The sequence below is a fragment of the Cotesia glomerata genome, linkage group LG4 (genome assembly GCF_020080835.1).
Source record: "Cotesia glomerata isolate CgM1 linkage group LG4, MPM_Cglom_v2.3, whole genome shotgun sequence".
Classification (NCBI taxonomy): domain Eukaryota; kingdom Metazoa; phylum Arthropoda; class Insecta; order Hymenoptera; family Braconidae; genus Cotesia; species Cotesia glomerata.
Window position 1 is genome coordinate 10,102,156 of NC_058161.1, and position 21,449 is coordinate 10,123,604.

The 21,449-nt window shown below is 32.2% G+C and overlaps 2 protein-coding genes and 2 long non-coding RNA genes across 4 annotated transcripts in view; 2 read left to right on the forward strand and 2 right to left on the reverse strand.

The window, feature by feature from the left end:
• LOC123264365 (alpha-tocopherol transfer protein) overlaps positions 1–12,830 on the reverse strand; it is a 60,454-nt gene extending 47,624 nt beyond the window's left edge. Inside the window, exon 1 of the mRNA XM_044727619.1 lies at positions 12,615–12,830. The gene's annotated coding sequence lies outside the window, so the exon portion shown is untranslated. The remainder of the gene's footprint in view (positions 1–12,614) is intronic.
• Positions 3,980–4,324, forward strand: LOC123263037. Its single transcript, XM_044725557.1, has one exon. The coding sequence runs from the start codon at positions 3,980–3,982 to the stop codon at positions 4,322–4,324; it is 345 nt and encodes a 114-aa protein (XP_044581492.1).
• Positions 12,831–16,472: 3,642 nt separating the features above from the next.
• LOC123264367 lies at positions 16,473–16,805 on the forward strand. The gene is made up of 2 exons (XR_006509313.1): positions 16,473–16,563; positions 16,715–16,805. It is a non-coding gene; the product is annotated as an uncharacterized LOC123264367 (long non-coding RNA).
• Positions 16,659–17,378, reverse strand: LOC123264368. Its single transcript, XR_006509315.1, has 2 exons — positions 16,928–17,378; positions 16,659–16,842 (listed from the first exon to the last, which is right to left on the reverse strand). It is a non-coding gene; the product is annotated as an uncharacterized LOC123264368 (long non-coding RNA).
• Between the last annotated feature and the right edge of the window lie 4,071 nt (positions 17,379–21,449).

Consider the following 21,449-nt stretch of genomic DNA (forward strand, 5'->3'; position numbering starts at 1 on the left):
TTACACGGAAAAAAAAATTAAAAATATCGCTCTCAGAGCCATACTGTAATGCTACTGTAGCTATCCCCACTTTACTAACTGTTAGATTCTTACTAGAGCCATTTAGTAGATCGCTCTGACAGGAATACATTAGTTAGCTAAAATAGCTAAACCGTATTGCTAGGAGAGCCAAACGGGATTGCTGAGAGCAGTAAACGCCTCGCTGTAGTCTGATTTCGCGCGCAGTCTTATGTGTTGACATACTTCTTAACCTCAAAAATATTTGTTTTGTTTATCGTGAATTCCCTGATGACTACCAAATAAAATATTATTTATGGATTGATGCAAATTTATTTATTATATCGAGTAGTAAATTAATTTTATAGTGATGGATAACTAATAAATTAGTGCATAGCTTATGTTTTTTTTTTTATTCTTAAACAAATTTAAACTTAGTTAAAATAAAAAAATTATACTGAAAGTTTTTTTTCTAATTTTTAGACATTTTTTTTTTAATTGTTATTTTCGTATATTTATTTATTATTTTTTTAAAATTGTCAAACTTCTGATTATAATTTTATTTAATGACGTTAAAGTTAACAGTCACTTGATAATTTTTTAATTTTATTTAACAAATAAATTTTTTCTGAGAAATTATTTTTAAAAAATTGCATTTATGATTTTTTAAAATTTCTACAAGTCAATTTTTTTTTTCATTTTTTTTACCATAATTTATTTATTAAAAAAATTCTAAAAATTATTAAATATCTGCTAAATTAATTTTTATTTATATTTATTAGTAATAAATAATATGGAACCATGTTTTTATTTAAATCATAATTTATTATAATTATCAAAATTTTTTATTGACTTTGTTTATGTCATTTAATTTAATTTTTTTATCCAATCAAAATTGAATAAATCATTTCAAATTCATCAATTAATAAATATAATTTTTGACATTATTATTTATAAATATTATTATGTATTGAAATCATTATTTATAAATATTGTTATTCAGTTAATAGATATTGGTACGTGTGTATGAAGTTATGTTAGACGGCGCCGTTGAAAAATGTAGTTAGCGATTCTAGCTAACTAAAGTATTCCTACCAGAGCTATATAGTATCGCTACTGTAGGAAAACGTTTTGCTGTCGTAGCGCTCTACGAGTAGCTCTCTAATAGATGGCTCCAGTAGCAATATTTTTTTTTCCGTATAATTCTGAACGGATTTCAATGAAACATAACATTCTCATTTTTTGGACGATTTCTGAGGTTAAGTTCTAAGATAAGCCAAATCTGTTGATTTGTTTAGAAATGACAGCGATTCAAAAATTTCAAAAAATCGCAAAAATTTTCACTTTTACCATATTTCTATGCAATTACAATTGAACGCGATATCCTATCAAAATTTTTATAAATTGCATCTGAAAGCTTATCAAATAAACTTTAATTTGCATACCTCACCATTAGTTTGGGCCAAAAATTACTTACTTTCTCTGTCTATTTAATGGAATTTTACTCTTGCATTCATTTTGGAAATTATTATTTTAGTAGTTGTTGGATTCACTCTAAAATCTTCTTCCATTTCGGCTATCGAATGGTCTTTTTTTATTGTTATGTCGGTAAGATCGAAAAATATTCTTCATATTTCATCAGTTTGTAACTCGTATCTAAATATAATTTCTAAAAAACACGATTTACCGAAAAAAAAAAAAAAAAAAAAGACCGAGCAAAGCTCGGCCATCCAGGTACTATAAATTTAAATCTAAACGGTAGAGATTGTTACTTATAAATATTCAATGAGGATAAGGAAAATTAATCTATTAATAAACAACTAATAAAGTATCAGTGAAAGTAACAGAAAATGAATAGAAAACTTGATTTACACCGAGCAAAAAAATCTATTTTTATCTACTAATCAGAACCATTCTCAATTTATACGTTCACTAGACGCGACATTAACATTTGCGATGTAGCAATCATGGTCATAAAAATTTATTTTATAAACATATTTATTAGTCAATAAAAACAAGCAAATTTCAGACTAGTGTAAATAAATGAGTAGATTTGATTTTCTCTCGAGGGAACTAGTTTCCAATTTCATTACAGACTTACCAGAATAATCATATTTCACTGTAATAAAGATGACATTTGAATTAGAATATGAGATCGTGGTCTTAATCTTAACCCGTATCCTAACCACGTGTGTTGCGTAAAAATTTAATTTTTCGATGTGCGTAGTCATGAAACATATAATACAGTAGGACATAGAATAAAACATAGTTTCAAACTTAGTGTCGTGCTAGACCTCACCTTCAGCTCGTTCAGTCACCTCAGTCCTTGTATGAAGTCATCTTATTTCATTCCATTTAAGAAAAAATATTTCATTGGTTTAAAAATACTCGCCTAACATCTTGTGTACTTATACAATTTATAAACCGTGTACTTGATCTCATTGAAAATCTAGCGTAATGCAACCTTAAACGACTGTTGTCAATTCAAGTCTACCGGGTTCTTCATTTTGCACGACTCATGATGCGGAGCATTAGAGAGTACTTTGCGATTTAAAAATTTGTTTTGCCACGGTTTTGCAACTATTTAAAGAATTACACAATTGGTAATCCTTGTCACAGAGGAAGCAAATATTAAAGCAAATTTTAAGGGAGTTGGGAAAGAACGGATAGGGGAAAGGGGGGGACCTACTCAGTGGGAATTTTTCCGTAATTGAAAAAATAATCAGACAGCCCAGACTGGGAATCGAACCCAGATCTCTCGGTTACGCGCCAAGGGCTCTACCAGTTAAGCTATCCGAGACAAGTACTGACTACTTTATTCAGTCACGTATATAAGACCCACCGAGCAAACAACGCCACCGTCCATCTTACGGTAAAGAGCCATATTAAAGCAAATTTTAAGGGAGTTGGGAAAGAACGGATAGGGGAAAGGGGGGGACCTACTCAGTGGGAATTTTTTCCGTAATTGAAAAAAAAAAAAAATAATCAGACAGCCCAGACTGGGAATCGAACCCAGATCTCTCGGTTACGCGCCAAGGGCTCTACCAGTTAAGCTATCCGAGACAAGTACTGACTACTTTATTCAGTCACGTATATAAGACCCACCGAGCAAACAACGCCACCGTCCATCTTACGGTAAAGAGCCATATTAATCCCTCCATCCCACCTGTCACAGAGGAAGAATTGATGGAGGCATGCAATCGTGTAGGGAATAATAAGGCGCCGGGATTGGATGGAATTCCAAATATTGCTTTAAAAACATCTATTAAAGCAGCGCCGGCATTATTAATAGATACCTACAATGCGTATCTCAAGGAAGGAGTCTTTCCTGAAAGGTGGAAGCGGCAAAGACTTGTACTGCTCCCGAAAGGAAAGAAGCCACCTGACGAACCATCATCTTACCGTCCACTCTGCATGTTAGACATGGCGGGTAAGATATTAGAGCGGATAATTCACCAAATAATAGAAGCAGTAGTTGATTCACTCCTGGCAGACAACCAATTTGGTTTCCGAAAAGGACGGTCAACCCTAGATGCAATCAACCTGGTCGTTAACACAGCTAAGGATGCGATTGCTGGAAAGAGATGGAATCGCGGCACAAAAAAGTATTGTTTAGGGGCTGCATTAAACATAAAAAATGCTTTCAACTCTGCTAACTGGGACTGCGTAATGCGCGCCCTCGAAGAGAAACGAGTTCCAGGGTATTTGCGTAGAATGGTAGCAAGCTACTTCACAAACAGAGTCCTCAAATATGACACAAAAAGTGGTCCTAAGGAGTATGATATTACTGGTGGTGTACCACAGGGCTTAGTTCTAGGTCCTCTGCTATGGAACATCATGTATGATGGTCTCCTGAAAATAGCATTGCCAGCAGAAGTGAAACTGGTAGCATATGCAGATGATGTCCGTGGTGATTGTCGCGAAGCATCTCGAAGAGATAAATCTGACCTTCGACATTACATTTAGACGGATTAACTTATGGATGGATACGGTGAACTTGCAATTAGCTAAGTATAAAACCGAAGCAGTGCTCATTACCAGCAGGAAAGCGATGGAAACCATCAAGTTACAAGTTGGAGAACATGAGATCACATCACAACCGTACATTCGGTACCTGGGAGTGATGCTTGATGCTCGACTCAATTTCAAGCAACAAGACGAACATGTGACTGCCAAAGCATCAGTAGTTAGAGCGAGCCTAGCACGACTGATGCCTAACTTTGGTGGATCAAAGCAGAGCAGAAGACTACTGCTGTCATCAGTAGTAACATCCGTGCTCACATATGGCATATCCATTTGGGCTGACGCATTAGAGACGCAAGAATAATGAAGAAAAGCGGGTCCAATTTATAGACAGAGCGCCCTGAGAGTTGCCAGTGCCTTTCGCACAATATCAGAAGAAGCAGTGTGCGTCATTGCCGGAACCCTACCTCTTCGAGTACTAGCAGAGGAAAGACGGGCCCTTTACCAACGAAAAAGGTCAACTGCACTGAGCCCTGAAGAACTTATAATTGAAAAACGGCAGAACAGCATAGGCCGATGGAAACTGCAATGGGATGCCGCAGAAAAGGGTAGGTGGACGCACCACCTCATACCTCGGATCGACATTTGGCTTAACCGGAATCACGACGAGGTCAATTACTATCTTACACAGATGTTGTCGGGACACGGGTGTTTTCGAGAGTATCTACACCGCTTTAAACACGATGATTCTTCGGAGTGCCCGTCCTGCCCAGGAATTGCTGAAGATGCGAAGCACGTCTTCTTTGTATGTCCTCGTTTTGATTCACAGCGTGAAGAGTTGGAGAGGATCCTCAACCAGATTCACTAGTGAAAGCAATGTAGTCATCAGAAGCTGCCTGGAACGCTACCAACACGTTTGCTACAGAAGTCCTCACAGACTTGCGTTCCACCGAAAGAAGAAGAGCAAATATAAGAAGATAGAAGGAAGGAAGTTAACACCTTAGCCATCAGAAGGAAGAGCAGTAGCTAGATCCTCCTCTCACGAAGTAATGCTTGAGGGCGGTTTCCATGAGAGATTAGAGGAAAGAAGAAAAGGGGTTTAGGGTTTAGTGAGTAGAGGCGTTAGCGTCGAGTTTTAGTATGACGCTGCGTCGCGTCTTCACATATCCAGGCGAAACAGCTATGCTTGGAATCCGCAAAAAGGATTCTCCCCTCTAATAAAAAAAAAAAAAAAAAAAAAAAACACACACACACACACACACGTACGGATATCATCGTAAAAATAGTCAGCAAAGCTTTTTAGGACTTCAAAACGTCGAGATCTGTCGAAACCTCGATTTTTGCAAAACGGGGTAAAACCAATAACTTCCCAATTTTTCGAAAATCATTGATTTTCTTAGCGGAAAGTTAAAAAATTAGCCGGTTAGCCGTTAGCTAAGCTCAATTAACCGGTTAATTTAGCTAACTTTTCTATTCGGCTTAACTAGCCAAATTGTACAGCCCTATAAATTACATTAAAAAATACATCTTTTTACGCGTCATTTGTTATCCCTCACAAAAATATATACAATCATCAATTTTGTAAGGAGAAAACTTTGAGTTACATTTTTAATAAGTCAGTTAAAAAATAATAAATCGCAATTTTTAAGAAAAAAAAATAAGTAAAACATCAACCCTACAGACCATCCCGGCAATTTCGCGCTAACTTCTAATGCAAAGCGCTTCAAATTCTATCTTTTATGAAGTTTTTTTTAATCTATTCAAGTAAAAACATTACAGCTATTTTGTGCTCTCCAAGCATCAAGATAGAATTCTTTGAGCTCAAAAATCAAATTTGTATTCAGTAAGAACATTTTCTCTGAAAGAAATCCCATTCGACCTAGAATTCATAAATTATTTCAAAAAACCCCTTTTTTTTTCAAATTCAATTTTCCAAAACTAAATGTCTTGGGTATGAACACTGATAAAAAAATTGACTTGACTCAAGAGCCAAACTCTTGAACCAAGAATTTCATTTCGAAGAAAATGATTTTCTTGAGTCAAGAGAATAAATTCTTGACTCAAGAAAAGTTTCTTAGACCAAGAATAATTTCTTAGCTCAAGAATTTATTCTCTTGACTCAAGAAAATCATTTTCTTCAAAATGGTATTCTTGGTTCAAGACTTTGGCTCTTGAGTCAAGTCAATTTTTTTATCAGTGAACCATTCAACCGATTTTGACGACCGTGGTGGCGTTCATTACAGGTTTTAAAGCCCTAAAAGTTGATTTATTACGTTATAGACAATCCGAGAAAAATATAGAAATTGTTTGAAAAAACATTTTTTCGAAATTCCTTGGCAACGATAATTTTCAAACGGATCAACCGATTTTGATGAAATTGGCATCAGTTAAAAATTTACCGGTTCGAATTGGTTTAATTAGTATTGAAAATTGAACTTTGGAGAAACCCTTTTTTTAAAATGTGTACGGAATCTCTATTTTAAAATAGTAAGCTTTCTATTCAATACATATTTTTCTCACTTCTACCTCTTCTCTAGTTTTAGATTGAAGCTTTAAATAACTAATATTAAATAATAGTAAAGAAATAACTAATATTAATAATAGTAAAGAAATATGATCTAAAATAAAGATTTCTTTCGTTTTATTTTTTTTTTTTTGTTATTCCGACCAATTAATGATTCACGACTAATTCCTTTCAATCAAGAGATAAAATATTGCGTGAAAAACAGTATGCTTAAAAGATTTATTGACGGGATCTAATAATTTTTTTTTAGATTATTATGTGAGTCTATCAAATATACTTTCTATCGAAGATTGTGTTTATTTAATATCTCAAGGATTAACTATTTTCTAAAATAAAAAATTTTAATGAAATCTACATTGAAGGAAATTTTACTCGGAGGAAAAAGTTCTTTAATTGTATTAATGACTAAGTCTATTGAAATTATTTGAATAAAGTAAACTTTTGAAAGCTTATAAGGAGAATTTTCTTCGTATAGAAAATTTATTTACCAGATCACAGTTAATTGTAATAAAAGTGCAGGAGTTTTTATCTTTAGAAATTAATTGAAATCAAGTTGTTAATCAATGTATCATTTAAAACAGTCAATATTATTGTAAATTAAGAAATTTATAAATCATAACCAAATCATGTATGAGTAAAATGTAATTTTTAATACTGATAGAAAAAAGTATCAGTTATAAAATATTTTTTTTCTACAATAAAATTATACTTAAAAATTAATTTCAAGTCACTTGAAATCATGAGTTTTTAAGCCTTTTTTTTTTTTTTTCTTTTTTTTATTAGTTTATGGTTTACGACCGATATATTGTTGACTTAAAGAACAAAGAATACCATCGTCAGCTGGCTAAGCGTGATAAATCAGTTTATCATGAGCAACGCTTCAAGGATCTCAGGCAATCACTTAAAGCTCGAATTAAACAAGCTACCCGAGTCGAAATATCAGACCCGTTTAAGCTGTAAAAGTTTCCAAATCCTTTGTAGTTCAATTCGCCGCCTTAGAAGACGCCTGTTTTGGCAGTAAAAGTCGGAGTGAATATGGATACAGTGAAAACAGGTCAACTGAGTTCCGTTTTCAATGTAAATTTTATCCAAAGAATAATAATAATAATGCAGAGTCGAAACATCAGACCCGTTTTAGCTGTAAAAGTCGGGGTGAACTAAGGACATAGTGAAAACAGCTCCACTGAGTTCCGTTTTCAATGTAAATTTTATCCAAAGCATAATAAATAATAATAATAATAATAATACTAATATCATTATTAGTAGATTTCATAATAATCTAACTATTGCAGTCGTCCTTATAGCGCAACTTTTAAAAAATTCATCCATTTTCTGAATCAGCTTGACAAAGTGAGTCAGAGAATATCTTTCATTCAAAAGTTTATATGTCGCGTTCCAGATACCATAAAGGCGTATTCCGGCAAAAGGCCCCGGTGAAAAGCTATCGGTGTGTATAAAATAGTTTTTTTCGGGAATCGACGAATTTTCGTCTGAAATGTGCAGAAATGTAGAAAAAAAATTTAATACGCCCTTATGGCTCCCGGGACCCACCTCGGATGCCATAAGGGTGTATAATAAAAACTTTTTTTTCGGGAATCAACTTATTTTCACCTGAAACGTTGAGAAATACAAAATAGTATATTACACACCTAGGGAAGTAAAGTAAGAAATGTCTCAGATCACATGTAATTGTCGGCCGAGGCGAAGCCGAGGTTGACAAACATGTGATCTGAGGCTTTCTTATTTACTTCCCGTGGAGTGTATACTATTTTTTTGCTCGACGAAGGCAGAAAGCGGCACTTTCGTTTAGCGCAGCGGGCCGAAAGTTGACGCTTTCTGCCCGTCGAGCAAAAATTAGTATATTACACACCTGTGGCAAGAAAATGAGAAATGTCTCAGAACACATATATGTTGCCCGAGGCGAAGCCGAGGTCGACATATATGTGGTCTGAGATATTTATTATTTTCCTGCCATAGGTTTGTATACTATTTTTCTGTCCGACAGAGGCGGAAAGCGGCAATTTCGTTTAGCGCAGCGGGCCGAAAGTTGCCACTTTCCGCCTGGAGGGCAGAAATAGTATATTACACACCTAGGGGAGTAAAGTAAGAAATGTCTCAGATCACATGTAATTGTTGGCCGAGGCGAAGCCGAGGTCAACAAACATGTGATCTGAGGCTTTCTTATTTACTTCCCGAGGAGTGTATACTATTTTTTTGTCCGACGAAGGCGGAAAGTGGCAACTTAGTTTAGCGCAGCGGGACGAAAGTTGCCACTTTCCGCCCGGAGGGCAAAAATAGTATATTACACACCTGTGGCAAGAAAATGAGAAATGTCTCAGAACACATATATGTTGCCCGAGGCGAAGCCGAGGTCGACATATATGTGATCTGAGATATTTATTATTTTCCTGCCATAGGTTTGTATACTATTTTTCTGTCCGACAGAGGCGGAAAGCGGCAATTTCGTTTAGCGCAGCGGTACAACATATATGTGTTCTGAGACATTTCTCATTTTCTTGCCACAGGTGTGTAATATACTAATTTTTGCTCGACGGGCAGAAAGCGTCAACTTTCGGCCCGCTGCGCTAAACGAAATTGCCGCTTTCCGCCTCTGTCGGACAGAAAAATAGTATACAAACCTATGGCAGGAAAATAATAAATATCTCAGATCACATATATGTCGACCTCGGCTTCGCCTCGGGCAACATATATGTGTTCTGAGACATTTCTCATTTTCTTGCCACAGGTGTGTAATATACTATTTCTTACTACGCCGGTCGAAAGTACGGGGTTCCCGCTACGATTTCACGGCAGAAAGCCTCAGTTTTATGCCGTGATCAAGTCACGCATGCGCCCTACGACGGGGAGCCGAAATAATGTATTCATGCACTGACAACGAGACACGAGGCGGCAAAAAGTTCGAAAGTCAGTAGTCGCGCTCACTCTATTACTTATGTTTATAAGCCTAACCTTACTTGTGATTGTTATGAATGTATCTGTCTTGTTATGTGTCGATGATTTTAGGTTGAAACTAAGTTAAATAAAGAAAATAAATATTTATTTTAATGAAATGAGACTTATTAAATATTTATATTACAAAAAAAAACGAGAAATATTTTTTATTCTGATAGATATTTTCAAATAAATAAATTCATTATTTTTCTATGCATTTTACGATTATTATTTAATTTTTCTATTTTTTTTTAATTTTTAAAATCAAAGTTAATTTATATTATATTTATAATTTTAAATTTATTTAATTAAATTAAGATCTTTTCTCAAAAGAAAGTAGTAATATGATAGATTATAAATTAATATCTTTATTGACAGGTGTATTTGATGCCTCTCCCCCCCCCCCTCCCGACCAGCAGCACTCGCTTCGCTCGTGCCGCAAATGTCGGGAGCAGGCATCAATTTTTTTCAACGCAATTTTTTGCGTACTTTCGACCGGATAACAAGAAAACTAGTATACACTACGAGGGCAGAAATTTGAGAGCCCTGAACTGCCCGCCATGATGCCCTCGGCTTCGCCTCGGGCACATGGTGTGCAGTGTAGGAATCTCAACTTTCTACCCTTGTAGTGTAATATACTATTTCTCAAAATTAAAATTTTTTTTGAAAATTTTCTGTAACAAGATAATCCCAATTTTTCACAATTTTTAAGGATATTTTACAATTTTTTTAGATTTAAAACGGTTTATGATTAAAGTACGATCGAAATTAGTATTTAACAGATCAAAATACATGAAAATTATGCTTGCCTTAGATCTCAAAATTTTTTTTCTTACAAAACATCGAATTTTCGCTAATTTTTGGGGTTTTTTGCAATTTACTCGAAATTGAAGGCTGGACGGCCTAAACTGACTTGAAATTCGTGTTCAGTGGGTCGAAAAACATGCCCGTAGATAGGTGGCGCTCGGTGTACAGACACCTTTTTTTTTTTGTGTGCCGGTGTTATTATTTAGAGTCGGTTTTAACTGCTGTGGTCATATCGCCGACTTTAACTGTTGGGAGTGGTACGTTGGGGTCTTTTTGGGTTGTGTAAATCTTAACCTACGCGGCAAGGGCCGAATATCAACCAGGTTGGTTTCTAAGACCAGCTTGGGATTCGAACCACGCCTGGCCGGTAAGTTAGTCCGAGTCCTCTATAGGCCATGCGCCTCAGACGACTCGGCTAACGTCACCGGTTTAAGTCTTTTAAAAAATAGAAACATTCATTATTTTTCAAATATTTTATCGATGACGCACTTTTTGAAGAAAAATAACCAATTAATTTTTAAACATTAGACGCAACTTTTTAAGTGGAAGTTTTAATGAGATTTCAGAAAATCGATCGTTCAAGAAATCTAAAAAATATTTTTGTAAAAACATTTTATTAACTTTCTTCCACAATAATATCTCACAAATAAACCATCTGATTTTGATCCAGTTTGCAGTATTGAATGAAATTATTTCAAGGATAGAAATGATTATTAGATTTTAAAATTGTTCGAAACAATAGCTTGAAAGTTATTGAAGAATAATTTTTTTCGTAATTTTTTTAGAAGATTTCAATAAAACTCTTTCAAATGTTGCGAAAAACTACAAAAATTTTTTTTTCAAACTATGTTGAAAACAATAACTACCTAAATTTTCTCTCATTTACAATTTTCTTCGCGGAAAGTTAATCAGACCCAATGTCTTTGTTCTGTAGCAAACCACTCGTTTTGACAGGATATTATTTGGTAATAGTTGCAAAATAACTAATTCTCGTTACATAAGCTATTCCGCATACTATTAAAAAATATGTTGCAACCTTAGAAAATATTATTCCACAATTGCACTTTACTAAGATAAAATTGCGATGCAGCAGTAGTCTTATTATTAGAGTGAAATATACAGAATCTGGAAAAAATAATAACAATTGTGTTCAAATTTTTTGAATTATTTTTTAAAGCTATAAAATTAAAAAACACGACTTGTCTTTTCGAATTTTTTATCACTGGCGAAACGATACATATTATGGAAATTACTCATATAAAGTGATCACAACTTATCAAGTTTTTCCTTGTAAATAAAATCTTTAATGAGATAGTGATGTCAACACGTAATACATAGACAAATATAACCGTAGAATAATTAGAATATTTTAAATATATTCGGTATTTGTTTATCACTATTACATTTATTAAAGACTATAAATCATTATTCAGGAAAGACTAATTTTAGTGCAAGTTATAAAGTTTAACGTCAAAAAATCTACAATTTATACATCTGATTATCGACATTTTCTTATGTACGGATAAAAACTTTATCGATAAATCTCGATATAAATAAAAAATGAAAATAATATTTAGATTATTGTACTTTTAAATAAGAATAAACATTAAGAAGTTCAATCTTTCATAAAAAAACAAAATTACAGAAACATTAATTTATAATGGTGTCATTTTTTTTCTCTTATGTATTATGAATTAGGCTTATGAAAAAATTGAGAGACTAAAATATTTTAGAGAGCATTGTACTGATATTAATTATCAGTAAATCGCGAGACTCTGTTCTACTAATTTCTACTGACAGTAAATGTAGTTATAGTTCTAAAGTAATGCTTAAAATATTTATGAATGTATATGTGTTGTAATTAATATAAATATAATAAAATTTGTAGATATGTAGTTACTTTTTTAACTGTTTAATTAAGAACAAAAACCTAATTTTCAATTTTTGATCATCTATTTAGCTACTTATTTGTTCTAAAAATATCTACAAAATTAATTATAATTATAAATATGAAAACATTTATCATACTTGTCTATTTAAATAAATATATACTCTTAACTTCTATAGACAGTAAAAACTGTTACAGTTTTATCGTTAGGTATTTTTCTGATCGTAAATTATTATTGTTAAGCTTCAAGTAATAATAAAACTATTTTATACGTGTTCTAAGTAATAAATACATTCAAATAGACCTAATAAATGTTTTTCAATATCAATATTCCGCATTTAAATTCATCAATAAATTCATAGTTATTATCAGAAATAAAAGATTAATAACTACTTGTTATTTCTATGATAATAAACAAAATTTATTTTTTTCCTAAATAGATTTTATTACTTTTAGTCGTATGGTAATTTTTCTATTACTTACTTTTTTATTATAACTTATAACTTATAATTATCAGTAAACAAATAACTAAGACTATTTTATCGATATTTGCATTAAAACTATTATATTTTTTAAAATTCACGTCGTATAAACAGACATTAAAGCATTAATGTACAAAGCACGTGTAAACACGGTGAAACTGCATGAACGCGCGCATATTCTCTTCTCTTGCGAACGTCACATCACTATGAACACTGTTGCTGAACAGACTATGAAACTCCTGGTGTACTATCATATAGTATACCTTCCGCGTTTGCGATTCCGCCGACACGAGAAAGTTGCTCAGCCAGCTGGGTGGATAGGCCTCACATAACAGACGAGGCCCCTTACTACATCTACATGTATACGTATAACGGTTATGTCTATGGGAAACAGCACACGCCTATTCACTTATTCAGCTCATAAAAAATCTTACGAACAGGTAACGTAGAAGATATAGAAAATATAAGCAACAATATTGTTGTGGTGTGGAAATTGTGACTCTAGACGAGACAAGAGCGGATCCCGTGTAGGGTTTTATGAATGGCCAACTGTCGGGCCATGATTGGGTGCCAAGCATACTAGTCTGGCACAGTAATGGCAACCAAGATTGGCCGTTCAACGGGTAACGGCTGGAACCTAACTTGGGCCCAGCCATGGCGAACTATCATCAGCCGAACATGGTCTACTAGAGTGGCCACATGATATTAATTAAAGACGACCCATAGATAATAAATTCTGAATTTAGAATACGACGTAAAATCTGAAAAGTAAATTTTTTCAAAAATAAAACTTGCAAAGTTTAAATAATTAAACTTAAGACGTTATTGAATACACCGGCACACAAAAAAAATTAAGTAGAATGTGCATTTGACCGGACCTACCTAAGGGTACGTATTTTGGTCCGCTAAATCCGAATTCGAGGTCAGTTTGACCCCTACACCCTCGAAATTTCGAGAAAACTTCGAAAAACCGTAAAAATGATGAAAATCGGCAGTTTTAATGATAAAAAAATTTTTTGGAACTAAACTAAGCGTGATTTTCATGTATTTCGATCCGCTGAATATGAATCGAAACTGTATTGAGACCACGAGCCGTTTTAAATGTGAAAAAATCACACAAATTCTCACATGTTACATCGACTACAAATTGTATGTGGAATACATGCTTAATCCAAATTAGTAATTTGGAGACCAAAACATTCTTCATAAATTTGTTTGATCTTATCAGATAAAGATCTTCGATTCCTTTCCAAATTGAATTCTCCACAAATGTAACAAAATGAATCAGGACTTTTATTACACAGATGAGAATTACTTCTTGTAATAGTATACTCTCCAGTAGCCAAGTTTCCCACTTCTGAAGAGCTGCAGTCGCTTGATAACGACGCCTGCGAGCCTGCTTTCTCACCCTGACCAGACGCCGATACTGGGGCTCCGACTCCCTGCATCGTAAAGTACTTATCACTTGTACCTGCCATGACGGCACACACGCCGTTAACCCAGGGACTCTGCCAGATGGTTCTGTTGCCTACCGTCACCACGTGAAGGTGCCCTGGTTACAGGCACAAGCAATTAAGTCTTCAAAAGTCAAAAACGAGAGTAAAAAAACAAAAAAAATTACTTTTTTCGGAATTTTGGAGGGTTTGTGTGATTTTTTTACATTTAAAACGGCTCATGGTCTCAATAAAGTTTCGATTCATATTCAGCGGATCGAAATACATGAAAATCACGCTTAGTTTAGTTCCAAAAAATTTTTTTATCATTAAAACTGCCAATTTTCATCATTTTTACGGTTTTTCGAAGTTTTCTCGAAATTTCGAGGGTGTAGGGGTCAAACTGACCTCGAATTCGGATTTAGCGGATCAAAATACGTACCCTTAGGTAGGTCCGGTCAAATGCACATTCTACTTAATTTTTTTTGTGTGCCGGTGATATTTATTATAATAAATCAATATAAATAAATTTTAACATACTTATATGTAATCAATACTACATTATTTATATAATTAAAAAACAGAGATTAGAATAAATTCTTTCATAAATTTTTTGTTGCCATCATGAAAATTTTCAAGTCTCGGTTTCTCAATGTTATTGGAAAACTCGATATTATCATTAGTTAACATAGATAAGTAAATTTCAATATTTCATAAGTAATCACTATTATATCACTTAATTTTATAGATGTACCTATTTTGATAAAATCGCATAATAAATTTTAAAAATATAACGAACAAACTGAGATAAAAATTAATACTTTTTTTTGCCCTCCGGGCGGAAAGTGGCAACTTTCGTCCCGCTGCGCTAAACTAAGTTGCCGCTTTCCGCCTTCGTCGGACAAAAAAATAGTATACACTCCACGGGAAGTAAATAAGAAAGCCTCAGATCACATGTTTGTTGACCTCGGCTTCGCCTCGGACAACAATTACATGTGATCTGAGACATTTCTTACTTTACTTCCCTAGGTGTGTAATATACTATTTGTTAATAACTTATTGATAAGGAAAATTTTCAACTTCAAGTGTCTTGAGATTATTCGAGAGCTTGGTGCATTCTTCAAGCTCGCCCACGTTCTCGATCAGGCGCTCCGGCCAACCAAGTTCCAATTAAGGTTCTTAGTTTAGCTGCTTCTGGTTGGTCGGGAAATTTCTCACGGATGACAGCTGAAAAAAATTATTTAATTTTCTTAATAGGAAGTTAAAAATTTTGGTTATTAGCAATTGAAAAATATTTTGTCAAGAAACTTACCTTCAATACATTTAAATGTATTAGTACTGCTGAATTTAGTTGTACTTAACTTTAATTATACTTAACTTAAGTTAAGCTTTCCAACGCTACGTATTTTTTTACCCGTTCCTGAATAATTCCATTATCATTTTCAATATTATGATCATCGCTATCACTATATTACCACTAGCACAATAATTAAATTCACCGTTATTTTCAATTACTTGATCACTGTGATCAATAGTATTTGATAGTAATTCATAACCTTGAGTTTCTAAATGAATTAACCTCTAAATCTTCTAATTTATTCACCTCATCTCTAACTCCACTATAATTATCGCCATCATTATCATCTACAGACTTTAATTCATAATGTTTTTTATTCGATAATAATTATGCGACATAATAAATAATTGAATGAAATAAGTAAAATTTTTTTTTTAATTTCACCTAACACACCACGTGTAGGGAGCGAGGTCTCACAATATATTATAATCTCTATTCGCTATGAGTGTGACTGCAGCGCCAGTCAAAATATGAACTACGGGAGGCTGTCAGAGTATGTTTTTATACGTATGTCAATAGCAAGAAACATAAAAATAAATAAATTTTATAAATAATTGTAAAAAAAAAAGTTATAAAAAATATGTGACAATTTTATACACCGATAGAAGGATTTGTTTGTTAATGAATATTTTTTAACTGTTAGCAAATATTTATTTAAAATCAAAAGCAAAAATAGCATTTTCTTTTGACACTTTTTATAATCCTATAGCTGGAATACATGATAATAATTCAATTCACTAAATAAATTAACCTTTTTAATATTTATAAATACAAAAGATAATTATGAGCTTTGATAGAATTCGGTATTTTACAATAAACGTTATTATAATGTAATATAATTAATACAAATAATTTATAAAAATTATTTTTGTTTATATGAAATCTTCATATCATATGATATTACAAGCAAAACAAATTCACTCAACAAAATATTTATTAACTGTTAATAAATATTCGTTAACTATTAATAAATAGTTATTAACTATTAATAAATGTACTTTCCTACCAAATAAATATTTATTGAATGTTAAAAAATATTTATTAAAGTTTAATAAATTAAATAATTGTCTTCAAATAAATTAAATTATTAATAGTTAATAAATCCTTTTATCAGTGTAATAATTGCAGTTTTGTTTTTTAGTTAAACGAATCAACAACAAGTACGTATAATGATAAAAAATAAAAAAGATTGCAGTAAATATTTCTGCTGGTATTTTTTAAGACACAACAACTCTGGTGTCTCATTTTTTTTTAATTTATTAAAATTAAAACAAAATAAATACTTCCACGTGTACTTACTTACAATTTTAGGAATAATAGCCTCCCGTAACTCCGAAAGTAACCACTGCGAACGCTTCAGTCGATTTCATTTCCCCTACCATGGCTTCACTCAGAGCGAATAGTCTCGACTAACGTCCACAAGTATATGAATCTATAGTCTAGTCGCAAAGAAAAAAAATTTAATAATTTAAAACATAACTCGTTTAATATTTAAACTAAAAAAGAAAAAAAAACGAGAATCACTTTTTGTTAATAAAAAAAAAAATGTTTAATCCCCGGCAAACCATCGATAGTGATTGATCGGTCTACCATCGGCTGGATGACTAGCCGATTGTCTAATAAGTGTCTTTGATACGAAATCCATGGGCCGATTATCGAATATTACTGGCCCATTGATGTAATTCGATCATCGGCCAACCAAGGTTACCTATTGATCGGCCAACCATTAACTGAATGACTGGCCAAGTGTATCACTAGCGATTTCGATACAAGATCCATGGGCCACTCATCACCCATTAATGGCCCAATACTGGTATTTTGACCATCGGCCAATGATTGCAAGCCATTAATAGGCCAGTCATCGGCATTGTTGTATGCCTGGCGGTTCCTACACGGGATGTTCAATCCACAGATTCGGTAGAATCTAGCGCCAAGTCCCGTTCAAATCCGTTGTAAACGGAGCGCCAGACTACCGAGTATGTTTACTGTAAGCAGAACGGTATTTTGAGGTTGCATAATTTTATTAATTTTACAGACTTTTTTTTCCTTCAAGAATACTTTATAATAATACGTTACATCTTATATTATCAATATTAACTAATTATAGTTAGTGATAAATATGAATTCTATTTAAAATTCATAAAATTCACTGGCACAAACTATAGCGACCCAGATTTTTAGATTTTAACTTTTTTCTTATGGGGAACATAACCTCCCGATGATAGAAAAGTATGAAACTATAGTTAAAAAAAAAAGGTGGATACGCGACGGAAGCTTATGCGCTGTGAGCACGTGTGTATATTATACATGTATATATGTCGCTGTATAACGTGTTATAGGTGTAGTGCTGTAAGCGCTTAATGCATCCAACGCGAACGCACCCAAAGATATTTCACATCCTGCATTTACACATGCCGGGGTGCGTTGGAATTATTTTTACGTAAAGTATAGCTTAATGGAAATAGTTTTCCATGAAAAGAAAAATGCAGCCAACGTAATATTAAAGTTGGTACTGTAGAATAGATGAAGTAAACTAAAATCTTAGAGACTCTCACAAATGTTAATGAACTAAAGTATCTTGTCTGCAATTATTTTGTTCCCTGATTAAACAACTGAATTCGATCGAATTAAACAGAATTAAATTTTTAATTCTTTTGAATTCAGTTAAATTCTGTTAATTCGGTACCTAACTTTAAAATGAATTCTGTTTAATTCGGCAGGTGAGCCAGAATTTAACCGAATTAAAACAAATTCAAAATTATTAATTCGGTTCAATTCTGTTGAATTCGGAAATAATCCTCGAATTTCTGGCTCTGACTCCGAATTAGACTGAATTAAAACAAATTCAAAATTATTAATTCAGTTAAATTCTGTTAAATTCGGAAATAATCCTCGAATTTCTCGCTCTGACTCCGAATTAGATCGAATTAAAAAAAATTCAAAATTATTAATTCGGTTCAATTCTGTCAAATTCGGAAATAATCCTCGAATTTCTCGCTCTGACTCCGAATTAAACCGAATTAAAACAAATTCAAAATTTTCAATTCAGTTCAATTCAGTTAAATTTGGAAATAATCCTTGAATTTCTGGCTCTGACTCTGAATTAGACCGAATTCAAACAAATTCAAAATTTTCAATTCGGTTCAATTCTGTTAAATTAGGAGATAATCCTCGAATTTCTCGCTCTGACTCCGAATTAGACTGAATTAAAACAAATTCAAAATCTTTAAGTCAGTTCTATTCTGTTGAATTCTGCAATAATTCTGGAATCTCTGGTTTTGACTCCGAGTTAGACTAAATTAAAACAAATTCAAAATTTTCAATTTGGTTCAATTCTTTCGAATTCGGAAATGATCCGCGAATTTCTGACTCCGACTCCGACTGTGACTGAATTAAAATAAATTTTAAATGTTCAATTTCGTTGAATTCTATTTAATTCGGAAATAATCCTCGGATTTTTGGCTCTGACTCGGAATTTAACTGAATTAAAACAAATTAAAAATTTTGTTGAAATCTGAATATTTTTGTATTAATTAAGGAAGTTCGAGCGTAACTAATGAGTCAAAATAATGTTAAAATTTTTTTTAATTTTAGTCTTCCCAATATTCGTCAAAATTCTTTATTTTAATTTAAAATAATTTAAACAATTTAATAATTGATGATTTTTACTTATTTAATAAAGTAAAGTAATAAAATGACTTTCGTATTTATTACTTGCCGGAATAAATAAACAAATTTGGCAACAGCGCGCTTGATTATACTCATAACAGAGACGTGGATGAGTGTGTGAGTTAAACATCTCTGTAACTATACTTCTATCCTTTTCTTTTTTTTTCAGCTGTTGACGCGATGTTGTCAAATCTTTATTCGAATAAATAGCTGACGGTAAACGAGTTACAAACATAAAATTTGACTTTAAATATTTCAAAAATTATATCGGTAATGTATTATTATTAAATTGTTTTTATATTTTGCAATAATCCAAGTTTCTTGTCTATACTTTTTTATCCGTTCAAATTGGGAGGTTAATATTGAAAAAAATAATTAAAGTCTCGACAAAAGTTTGTCCGCCATAAGAGCTCGTGTATAAGGAGATAAAATATGTGATTTTTTAAATTTAATATCTAAGTAACTAAGCGGTGAATCATTTTAAACTTTTGGGATTAGATAAATGACGTATTTATTTATACGTATACTTAATTTCAAAGCTCAAAGTTGGAAATTATTTTTTATGTTAGATTCGCTTGAACTTCCTTAACAACCGAGACCAGTGATTGCAGTTTCAATCGGCTTAGCGAAGCGAATGGAAATTTTGAAAAAACGTTTTTAGAGATAATAGATAATTTAATAAACTATTTCACCACTGTTACGTCAGAACGCAACTAAAATTAATTATTTTTATCCTAGCCGTTAGGCTAATAGATAAGGATCTGAAGCTTATGGGAATTGGTTAAATTAAATAACAAAAAAAGAAATAAAATTAGAATTCAAATTATTAGATGTATTCAAAAATTCTAATACATTACTTTTGGACTTACACTATATGTCGATGTCACCGCTTCTTGCCTGTTTCAATAAAAAGAATAAGAAAAAATATAAAAAATAAAAGGAAAGATAAATGCAACTGAATCTACTTTAACTTGACTCGTAACAACGTAAAATTTTACTAATTATAATAGACTGAGGAAAATATTGTGTTACGTTAAACTACTAAACTTGACCTCGTGTTGAGGGTGTAAAAACTAAAACTGGACTACTAGAAAACAAAAAAACTGAAACTGACAAGAATTTTAGGTGGTGACATTTTCCTAATTTCTATGTTTGGGGGAAACTCTAGGCCAATTACAGTAACACCAAGTAGTCACGAGTTTCCCTTTCTTCGAGAGGGCCCAACGTTTCAGGTAGCGCACTACTCCCTCCACGTTGTCTCAAAGGCCTGTTGTCTCCCTTCTCTTAAATTCTATGTTAACAATCGAAACGTAAATCATTGTTAAATTTTTACTTTGTTAACTAAGTTATTTATTTAACTAAATCTAAATTTACATTACTGTAGTTTATTTGTTTATTCGGGAGATTCTATTAAATTAATTAACCGAGTAATTAATTTATCGTAAGTTAAAATGTTTCGCGAATTATATTTAATTCGAAATAAACCTTATAACATTTATTTCCTTTTTCTAAACTTAAACTATTGTTATTTATTAATGTTATTTAACTATTAATATTTTAAGTATTTTGCTTTATTATTACATACGTTGGTGTTCCTTATTTAACTTATTATACTAAATTATCATTATTGAGGAATATTATTTCTTTCAATATTCAAATTTGTTACTTAGATTATCATTATTTAAAGATATTATTTTTTATATTATTCAAAAATTTGTTTACTTAAAATTATCATTATTTAAAGATATTATTTTTTATATTATTCAAAAATTTGTTACTTAAAATTATCATTATTTAAAGATATTATTTTTTATATTATTCAAAAATTTGTTACTTAAAATCATCATTATTTACCTTTTTTTGTATTATTTAAAATACTGTTATCTTTATAATATTTTCTCTTTCTGTACATTTATTTTATTATCACAAAAAAATTTCTATTCCGGATCTAGACAAAGGTTAAAGTCCATTAGACTATTTGTTCAGGCTCGGAGCTCTTGGTCGGCCCAACCAAACGCGGAAAATTCCCAAGATGTAACTAGATAAATAAGACTATTTCCTTGAATGTTCGGGTCATAAAATTATGGTTTACAACCCGACCCATATAAACCGATTACCTGGCGTAAAATAGAAAAATAAAAAATATTCTTTTGGAAAAATTACTAATGGCAATGTCTAGAGAGGAAAGTTTTAAAACAATAAAATAAATGTATGTAAAAAATATGAATTATTAGTGGATAATTTATATCCAATTAATTTAAAATGTCGAACGTTGAGTCCGACATAACACCCCATCGTTTGATGGAAGTACGATTGAAATGAGTACGACATCAGTTTGATGATCGTACTTTTAATTATTTTCAAATTATTCTATCAA